General features: G+C 48.0%; 1 protein-coding gene across 1 annotated transcript; it reads right to left on the bottom strand.

Annotated features, from left to right (window-relative positions):
• Positions 1 to 4,044: 4,044 nt before the first annotated feature.
• LOC143850263 (uncharacterized) lies at positions 4,045 to 4,638 on the bottom strand. Its single transcript, XM_077359526.1, has one exon. It carries the CDS (start codon positions 4,636 to 4,638, stop codon positions 4,045 to 4,047), a length of 594 nt encoding a protein of 197 aa, XP_077215641.1.
• Between the last annotated feature and the right edge of the window lie 6,039 nt (positions 4,639 to 10,677).

The raw sequence follows: 10,677 nt of genomic DNA, 5'->3' as shown, positions 1-10,677 counted from the left end.
CGTTTACACCCCTAATCTTGGCTACCGAGAGAAATTTTTCTATTCATTCTTTCTACCAACGCCTTATGACAATCTTGTGTTCTTCGCATGCAATCCGGGCTTGGATGACTCTTCTTCCTCTGAGAATTTGTGGAGTCTGTGCCCACCTGGATGTTAGTATTTTAACATAAAATGTGATTTAATATTTGTTTTTTTAAAGGTTATGTTTATTTACAAATTTGCCATTAATTAAAATTCAAAATTGTGTTTTCACATGTCCCTAATAAAACCTTTAACCCACATTGGAAAGTGGAGGAAACCTTCATAAGTGTATAAAGCTCCATACTTCCCTTAATTGAGAATGAGAAAAATGGAGATCCTACACAATCCCTATATATCTCGTTCATCCTACGTCTTATGACAATTTTTCAGATCAGTGATCTTGAGGAGCATCGTACGTGAGAGCCGTTTTAGGTGATTTACGTGGATGAGTTAGGCTGCTTGTGCTCTTTTAGTTTTAGTAGTTTTGTTTTTTTCATATGTCCTTATGTTTAAGGACTCTTGAATAAAGTTAATGAACAAGATTCGTATGGGATGTGAATGTTTGACTTGTATAAACTTTGTTTTTTTTTATATAAACCTGTTTTATTTTAGAATAATGCTTGTATTGTTTTACAAGTTTTGTATGTAATGAAAAGTGTTTTGACTTGGCCTATCTTATGTTATTTTTAAGGGATATTTCTATCGGTTAATTATCGAATTTGGTTAATGTACTTGTAATGACATCAGAGATTTCACACAGCCCATTGTAGGGCCCACTCAGCCCTCGAAACCCCAGCCCCAATCCTTAGGGTCCACTTGCCCATCCCAACTGAACCCACTATTTTCTCATCTAAACCGACCCCACCATGCATCCCAACCCACTCCATTCTCATCAGACCATATGCCTCACTCCATGCCTTGCTCAACACCCATTTCCATAGCCACCAGGTCATAAACCCATATATATATACACGTAAACCCATACCTTAAATCATATATTCCATATCCCATGCCCGTCTACCACAGATCCCATCCTATCAAACTTACCCATATCCTATTCATCTTACCATCATGCCCATGTTGCCATATCCCATGCCACCATCTCCATATCCCATGTCCAAACCCCTATCCAATATACCTTGAATCTATACCCATACCCAATCCAGCACCTCACCAGCATACATCCATGCACAAATCAGGCTTACGCTCATACCATCCCCAAATCGAATCGCACCACTCAATCCGGACCCACCCGGTCCAACCTATCTAACCTGGACCCACCTGGTCCAACCTATCCAACCTGAACCCAACCCGGACCCAACTTGACCCAACCCAACCCGGTCCAACCCAGACCCATCCCGACTCGGTCCAACCCGGACCAACCCAATCCAACCAGGACCCAACCCGACCCGATCCGAGTTAATCTAACTGGACCCTCCCCGTGCTCACCTCTAAATCTCAGAGCTCACTCTTGGACCCATATGGCCTAGAAAAAACCCAGGCCTGACCAGGACAACCCGAGTTGAACCCAAACCCGAACCGGAACCCAAACCCGGGATACCCTATCCCGATTACCGAACCCAGAACCGGGGTACCTTATTCCGATTCCCTAACTCAAACCCAGGATACCATATCCTGATTTCCGAATCCAAACCTAGGATATCTTATCCTAGAACACCTTATACTAGGATGCCCAAACCTGGAACCCGAAACCTAGGACACCTTATCCTGAACCCCAAATCTGGAGCCTGAAATCTAGGATACCCTATCCTAGAATCTAATCCTAGAATACCTTATCCAAGGATAGCTAATCCTAGAACTTGTCATCTTCCGACCAGCACCTCAAACCCAAGCCTTACCTTAGGCTCAATAGGTTCCCTTGCATTAGTTCTAGGATTATTCTAGCACTAGCATAGTAGGCATATAGGAACTAGCACTTACTAGAACTTAGCACCCAGAATATCCAATCAACAGGCGCAATCAAACCACACTCATGCACTTAGAGTTCATGCTAGGCACTTAGGCATTCTAGTTAGGCATCTAGGACTGTGGTAGGGTAGGAAGCCGCCACGATTAATTCAAGGGTGAACTCTTCAATGTTCTATCTTTGATTAAGTTAATGGCGCAAATAAAACCCATGGGTAAAGATGTGGAAAATCAATCAATGGTTCTTCCATAATCAATCTCATGGAACATTCATAGTTGTATTTAAGATCATCCTTAAGACTTCTAACCCCTTTTTATTTCACATTTAAGTGAATAAAGCTCTCAAATATAAATACCGGTTTTAACCAGGTGAGAACAGTGCCTAACACCTTCCGTTCTCGTAATCAGGCAACGCACCCGATCTTTTGGGAACGTGGACTTAGTTCGCATAGTCACTTATGGGTCCTAGGCCTTAACCTAGGTGGCAACTCTGGTCAACCCTTTTTCGTGGAATTCAGATTATTTATCCCAAATTCACGGAAAAGCAAGGAAAATCAAATGCAACACACCTGAACTAAGCAAACGTCGATAAGTCAACCAGCAAACCTACAACACAACTCGTGGGTGCGACTGGATCCCGGATCCCAGGGCTCCACACCAAGTTTCGGATTTGATCTTATGTGTGGAATGGATTGGATCCACTATATGTGATGCCAAGGAGGAGATGCACCATACATAGGGTGTATACTTAAATCCTATTGGTTGGGAGTTAAGTTGAATCCAATGGTTGATTCATCCTTAATTCCTATTCGTTGGGGGTTAAGTTGAAATCCTATTGGTTGGGAGTTAAGTTGAAATCCTACTGGCTGGAATTATCTTAATTCCTATAGGTTGGAATTTCCTAATTTCTTATTAGTGGAAATTTGAAAAGGGGAGCGAGAGTTGATTAGGAGAAGGTTTCTAAGTTGGTGGAATCCTATTTGAGTTTAGAAAAACCCATGCACATGGAAAATTCATTTCTGATAGTGTGCGTGCGTGTGTGTTTGAGTAAGTCAACTCAACTCAACTCAAATCAACTAAGCGTTTCTCCTAAACTAGTTGGGGTCGTCTAATGAATCCCTTTTTCATGAAGAAGGTAAAAGAATCTATCCGGCTCAAATTGACTAAGTCTAATCCTGACACTGGTTGGGTCCGTCTACATGGATCATTTTCTTCCATTCTCTCCTATCCAATGTCATGTTCTCTGTTTTGTTTTTCCTTTGATTTTGGGTTAAACTTTAGGGATGTGGCGGGGTTGCCATGTCACTCGACAGCCCCCCTCTACTTCAACGCATTTTCCCAGCTTTGGTTTTAGCTTTGAATCAACCAAGCAAGAGATTTTGGGTTATTGGCAATGTGAATTTAAGCAAAATCCCGGCAAAAGCCAAATTTTGAGCAACCAAACATAGCCTTAAAGGAGTCTTGATCATCGCTTGAGGGATCTGGACCTATAATCATCTGATCATGGTCATCTCAATTCCATTTGGCTAGCTTTAGGATCTCCGTTTGGATCAATGGATACGAGGCACAAGTGGGAACTAATAAGTCTCTTTTAGGAAAGACCATATAATGTTTTATTTGGCAACCTTTTTCCCCCCATCCTTACACGCGGTAAATGAGAAATCCCAAAATTATCTAAAAACGATGTTCGACAATAGAATCCGTTCCACCCGTTTCCATCCTTTCCAATTTTTTTGCACCTAAAAGATGCAGAATAATGAGATTTTTCTAACCAACTCTAGTTTGCTTCAAAAAACTCTCATTATCCCGTTTCTCTCGATTTCCACGAATGAGCACGAGAATGGTTACCGAACACAATGAATTTTGTACCTCATCGATGCTGGGGTGGGACAGTATCTCCGTGAGTACGGTGCCGAAGTCATGGGTTTCTTCGGAGGCCATTTTTGACAATGCGTCCGCTCGATTGTTCATGTCTCGCGGTACCTAGAGGATCTCAACTTCCCCCATTCTCTGCAGCTTTTCTTTTACCTTCTGGAGGTATCGCTTCATCCAGGGGCACTTGGCCTCGTATGCCCCGTTTACTTGATTGACGACGAGCTAGGAATCGTTATAGACTTTTAACTTTCCTGTGCCGAGCTCCGTGGCTAGGCTTAGCCCTGCTAGTAAGGCCTCGTATTCAGCCTCGTTGTTGGAGGCTTTGAAATCTAGCCGGAGGGCGTATTCTAGTGTGAATCCTTCGGGGCCGTGGAGGACCACTCCCGCCCCACGCCCTGTTTTACCTGCTGAGCCATCAACGTGCAGGGTCCAGTCGATCTCACCGCTCTGTTCCAACGAATCTAGCCTCGTGTCTTCGCGAGCCGTCTGTTCGGTGGGGCCCCTGGCATTTTCCATTATTGCTGGTTCTGTGGCAGGGGCTGTGGATTCCACTATAAAGTCAGCAAGGGCCTGGGATTTAATGGCTGGCCTCGGTCGGACTTGTATGTCGAACTCTCCCAACTCGACGGTCCAGCTTACCATCCTGCCCGAGGTCTCCGGTTTTTGGAGAATTCTCCTCAGGGGTTGGTCAGTCAGAAGTACTATGGGGTGGGCCTGGAAGTAGGGGCGGAGTTTCCGGGTGGCGCTGACGACTGCGAGGGCGAACTTCTCTATGTTTAAGTACCGGACCTCCGCACCATGGAGAGTCTTGCTCATATAGTACACCGGGTGTTCCTTCTTGTCGCTTTGTTTGGCCAATACCGCACTTACCGCCTTAGGGCTGATGGCCAGATACAAAAATAGTTCTTCCCCCGGCTCAGGTTTGGCGAGTACGGGCGGTGTCTGAAGGTACTGTTTCAAGGCGTCGAAGGCTTCTTGGCAGGCCGGGGTCCATTCGAATTCTCGTATGTTTTTTAGCTGTTTGAAGAAGGGCTGACATTTCTCCGCCGACTTGGGCATGAAACGGCCGAGGGCGGTGATTTGTCCTGCGAGCCTCTGCACCTCTACAGCTGTTGTCGGGGGCTCCATGTCCAGGATGGCCTGGATTTTTTCGGGGTTGGCCTCGATGCCTCTCTGGCTAACCATGAACCCTAAGAACTTCCTGGAAGTCACCCCGAAGGCGCATTTGTGGGGTTCAGCTTCATCCGGGCCCATCGCAGGGTGTCAAAGGTTTCTTGAAGGTCGGAGATGTGTTTGGAGGCTTCCAAGCTTTTTACCAGCATGTCGTCAACATACACCTCCACGTTCCTTCCGATCTGTGTCCGGAATAGCTTGTTTACGAGCCGCTGGTAGGTGGCGCCCGCGTTTTTTAACCCAAAGGGCATGACGGTGTAACAGTAGACGCCCTAATCGGTAATGAACGTTGTTTTCGGGATGTCTGGTTCATGCATTTTCACCTGATTGTAACCCGAGAAGGCGTCTAGGAAGGTGAGGAGCTCGTGCCCGGATGTGGCATCGATGAGCTGGTCTATACGCGGGAGGGGGTAAGGGTCCTTTGGGCAAGCCCGGTTTAGGTCTGTGAAGTCTCTACAGGCCCGCCAGCCCCCACTGGCTTTTTTGACCATGACCACATTTGACAGCCACTCGGGGTACCGGATCTCTCTGATAAATCCGGCTTGTAGCAGTTTCTCCACTTCGGCTTTTATGTGAGTTTGGCGCTCTACCGCGAAGTTCCTCTTTTTCTGTCGGACGGGTTTGAGGGTTGGATTCACGTTTAACCTGTGAACAACCAATTCCTTGGGTATCCCGGGCATGTCCTTAGCGGACCATGCGAACATGTCTTTGTTGGCTCTGAGGAAGTCAATCATTTGGTCTCGCAATGTGCCTTTCAGCAGGGAACTGATCCAGACTTGTTTCTCCGGCTGATCTTGGTCTATGGGGATGGAGTCTAGTTCCTCGGCGGGCTCTCCTCTGATCGTGCGGGCCCGCTCCCGGGGGTCTTCACTCCTGATCGTGAAGTTTTCGGCCGGGGCGTTGCTTCCTTTTAGGCTTGCCGCATAGCACTGGCATGCTATCATCTGCTGCCCCTGGACTTCCCCTACTCCGGTTTGAGTGGGGAATTTCATCTTGAGGTAGGGAGTGGAGACTACCGCTCCCAAGTCTCTCAGAGCGGGGCGCCCTATGATGGCGCTGTAGGTGAAAGGTATGTCTACGACCATGAAGGTGGTCAGGATGGTCTTTTGGAGGGGGTACATCCCAAAGGTCACGGGTAAGTCGATTTTGCCATTGACCCGTACGGACGCCCCGAAGAACCCGTAGATGGAATACTCCGCGGGTCCCAGCCTCTCTTTGCCCAGTTTCATCTCTTCGAAGGTTCCGAGGTATAACACATTGACGGAGCTTCCCGTGTCAACTAGAATTTTTCCTATGTCGAAGTTGGCGACGACTAGCCTGATGACCAGTGCATCGTCATGCGGGACTTATAGTCCGTCGAGGTCTTCGTGGGAGAAAGTGATGACCTGATCTTCATGGGGCGGATCCGTTCGGGCCTTTTTGGAAGGCATTTTCATGGAAAACACCCGCTCTGCATACGCCCGCCGACCAGCTATCGTTGGTCCTCCCGTGATGATATTGATTTTTCCGATAATGGTAGGCGGCTTTCGCGGGCCTGCGGCTGTTCAGGGGGCTCTTCTTTCTCGGGGCGCTGGTGGCGGCGTGTGTCGTGTCTGCTGCGGGATCGGTGTCTGCTTCTGAAGCGATGCCTGCTCGGGGATCGGTGTCGGCTTGTGGATCGGCGGCGGCTGCTAGACCGGCGCTTACTGTGTGACTGACACCTGCCTCTGGGTTCGTCGGGTGGGTGATGGGCCTCGCGCGAGCTTTTGCCAGGGCTCCTGAGATATTGATTTAGGTACCCTTCCTCTGCCAGCTTTTCTAGCTGGAGGCAGAGGTGGAAACAATGGTTAGTTTCGTGGTCGTGGTCCCCGTGGAATTCACAGAACTTTCTTGCGGACCGCTTCTTCGGGTCCATGGCCATTCTCTTGGGGGGGTCAGGAGACCCTGATCTCTGATAGCTAGTAGGACGTGGGAGAGGGGAACCTTCAGTGGGGCGCTTCCCAGTCTTTCGAAGACGGGGACGGGGTTCCGGCTCGCCTGTTTTTCCTCGGCTCGTGGCCTCATGGCCCTTCGGCCGTCGTTGCTTTTTCTTTCATCGGGGCCGGCGTGGCTCAGCTCTCGAGCACAAGCTTCTTCCGCTCGTAAGAACTTGTCAGCCTTGGATTCCAGTTCCTGCAGGTCCCATGGTGGCTTGAGGGTAAGATGCAGCTTGAGATTCGGGTCGGTGGTGGCATGCTTTAGTGTTGCGACCGCTATTTGGACGTCCATGTTAGAAAGCTGGGCAAATTCGGCGTTGAATTTTAACATGAAGTTTCTTAGGGTCTCGTTTCTTCCTTGTTGGAGGGCTAAGAGGGCGTCCGCTGGATCGTGGCGGAGGCGGTTGTTGGCAAACCTTGCGCTGAACTTCCTTCCGAATTCGTGGAAGGATGCGATGGAGTCGGGCTCCAATCTCATGTACCAGCCGTTAGCGGTCTTTCTTAACAGGGAGGCAAAGGCTCTGCACATAAATCCGTCTGACGTGCCCCGAAGCGTCATTACCCTTTTGAAAGTTTGGAGGAACTCGAGGGGGTCCGTGCTTCCATCGTACAGACCGAAACGGGAGAGGTCTATTCCCACTTCTACTGGGGTTTTTAAGACCTCCGAGGTGAACGGGGATGTCGTTTCCCTCTCCCATTCGTCAAGGATGACGTGGGCGTAGGGCCTTTTCATTTCTAGTTTTACTTCTCGGATTTGCCTTTGTAGATCGGCTATTGGATCCATACCGGGGGGTTGCGCTGAGGTTGCTACCTCCTCCGCCCGAGCTGGGGGCGGTTCCTGGAAACGAGCAGTCCGGGCAGGGGGAGCGCGGCATAGCGTAGCTTGCTTCCCGTCGTCTCGCTGGTGTCCCCTAGCTGTGGGGGACAAAGGGCTATTTGCTGATGGGGACGGCGTCCGGCGGGTCGGTGCTTGCCTTCGCTGGGAATGACGCTCCCCCGCTTGTTCCTCGTCACCTTCGTCATAGGCTTCCGTCTGGTCATGTGTTGTCAGGGGCCTCCCCGGGGCCGGAGATTCTGGCGGAGGCTAGCGTTGGAGTAGTTCTTGGCGGAGTTCGTTGAACATTTCCATGGTGGTGACCATCTGCGGTGTGCTGGAGGAGGGCTGGTGTCGGCCCGAGAGCGGTGAGTTAGGCTCCCGGGAGCTTGAGGTGTGGGTTTGTGCGTGTTGAGCCTGGCTCCTGGTCATTACCCCTATTTCTTGCTGTTGGGTGTGGTTTCTCATCGCCATAAGGCGTTCAGTACTTGACGAGTCCCACGGATGGTGCCAATATGATGGCGTCTGAATCCGGGTCTGCGATCGCGCGGTCGGTAGAGGGCCTCCGCGGGGTCTGCAATCACAAACAAAGGGGGCAGGGGGTCCGGGGTGCGTCCCGGACGACCATTTCGACACCCAAGTCAGATCAGTCGACCAATCAATATAAAAGACAGCGAGAAGAGGAGAGGGTTCGATCAGGTTTATCAGGACCAAGGCGTGGGTTCTTTTCTGGGTGTGTGGATGAGTGGGTCGGAGGGGACTAACAGGGAGAGTGGGATTAAGTTCCTAGTCTCATCTGTTGTTGCCTCGCCTCTTTTTTCCGGTTGTTATGCGGGAGCTGAGAAAAAAGGATGTCTTTGAAAAAACGTGGATCCCTCTCTTCTTCCCTTCCCTCCCTTTTAAAGGGAGGCGCGCGGACCTTTTCATCATTATGGAGAGAAAACCTTCCCTTGCAGGATTGGGCCGTTCTCCTGCTCTGTCGGCACGCGTGGCTATGCCGGATATTTCCTTCCATAACTTGTGATGATGAGGCCTGGACGGCGAGAGAGCGACACCCATCGTGATCGTATGGTCTTGCCATTTTCCAACATCTTTCTTTATGATGGTTAGGCTTTATTGGTGCATAGACGACACGTGGCGAGATCTGAGAGCAACGCCGTATTTATGTCCCATCATGTACAAAAACCGGTTCGTGCCAGTAAACCTGCTTTAGGGTGATTGAGAGTAAGCACCACGAAATTTGGGTGAAAGCATAAGCTTCTTTTCATCAACATGTCTACAACTATCTAATATGTAAGAGAAAAATGTTAATCTTCCATACGCATCAGCACGTCCACTCTGACCAGGCCGAGGCGAGATGGCAGCCAATAACCTGCCCCCACCAAACTGTACTTCAATATGTTGGTCAAGTTTGTGTTCTTACCGACGTTTCTCCAATTTCCTCATGCATTTCCGGAATCCATGGACACATTTCTAGACACTAATCCCTATCATAGGATCCAAAATTCTTACCGATCGGATCAAGGCAACTAACAAAAGCTCGTGGGACAGTTCTAAATCTGATTTTACTTTACTAACTAGTTGCAGACCTGTGCATCGCACAGGACGAGGAAAAAATGCTTTAAAACTGTCTTAAAAAATATATATGCTTTAAAACCAACCAAAGAAAACAAATAGGTTTCGCCTAAACCAATCCTATGAATAAAAATGAAAGAAACCCACTTCAGAAAAACAAAAGAGTTTAATAAGAGTTCAAACCAAAACAAAAACCAATCTGCCCTATTCCCAGAAGAACAATTGAACAATTTGCACATAAACAAAGAAGCTTGTGAACCAAAATCCAATAGCCATTGCATGGAAATGGCTTTATCCCACTGTTGATGGATTAGATGGAGCTATTCCTCCTTATTCTTCTAAAGCATTGGCGGAAAGATAGATTCAATTGAGCCTGTATTCATCTCCTCACTTTGTTCGTAAGTGGGTGTTGTTAGCATCTTGCGTATTGCAACAGCCCTAAAAATCTAATTAAAACAGAGTGAGTCTTAGGGGTGGCAACGGGGCGGGTCGGGGCCGGATGTTGGGGTCCCCTTCCCCTTCCCCTCTGCGGGGAATTTTCCCCCTCCCCTTCCCCTTCCCCTCTGCGGGGATGGTGGGGAATCCCCCTCCCCTCCCCGCGGGGAATATCTAATCCCCTTCCCCTTCCCCTTCCCCTTCCCCTTCCCCTTCCCCTCCCCGCATCCTTCGGGGACAAAATCCCCGCCCCGCCCCTCTTTGGAACCCAATCAAACCAGCAAACAGAGCTTCTTTCTTCTACGTCCATTACAGACAATATTGTGATGAATGCTATGATTCTATTCATGTGATCAACAAACAGATGGACAAAATCAGAAATGCATGGATGAGACAACAAACATAAATAACAACAGGACCTCATCTTTCAGCAATTTTCTGCATAAATTATAGAATGATAAATAGGAAATGAGCACCAGGATTACCTTCATTAAGAGGCAGCCAATGTGCAAAAAGTAACTATTTCAGTAGTCACAATGAACTTTAAAAGTCCATAAGTGGACGCTCACACACGCAAAATAATGTTCATTAGTTCATTCTGTATAGCATGTTAACCCCCAGATGAGCATGAGAAATGAGAATGGAGAAGAGAACAAAATCAACAAATGACTTATTTCTTTAACTGCAATTCAGTCTAGTGCTGACATGAAACAAATTTCTAGTAGCTAAATTTTTCTTGTTGAAAATTAAAACCTGCAATCCAACCCTAAAATTTTGTTGGCACTACGATTTTTTGATAATTGCATACACTCAGCGTCTCAGGCTCTCAGCTTGTCTTTATTATTTCAACATCTGTGAAAAGGTTATTATAGTTTCCAAAATGCTCTCAGAAGCTAATTAAAA

This window comes from Tasmannia lanceolata, unplaced genomic scaffold, assembly GCF_043159265.1.
Source record: "Tasmannia lanceolata isolate RefF3 unplaced genomic scaffold, GAP_Taslan_0.1 ptg000018l, whole genome shotgun sequence".
NCBI lineage: Eukaryota > Viridiplantae > Streptophyta > Magnoliopsida > Canellales > Winteraceae > Tasmannia > Tasmannia lanceolata.
The sequence above is the reverse complement of the archived record's forward strand: the minus strand, read 5'-3'. Positions and strand labels throughout refer to the sequence as shown.

Bases quoted from the DNA above. Each gene is read 5' to 3' on its own strand.
- LOC143850263 (XM_077359526.1), bottom strand. From the start codon at position 4,638: ATGAGCAAGACTCTCCATGGTGCGGAGGTCCGGTACTTAAACATAGAG.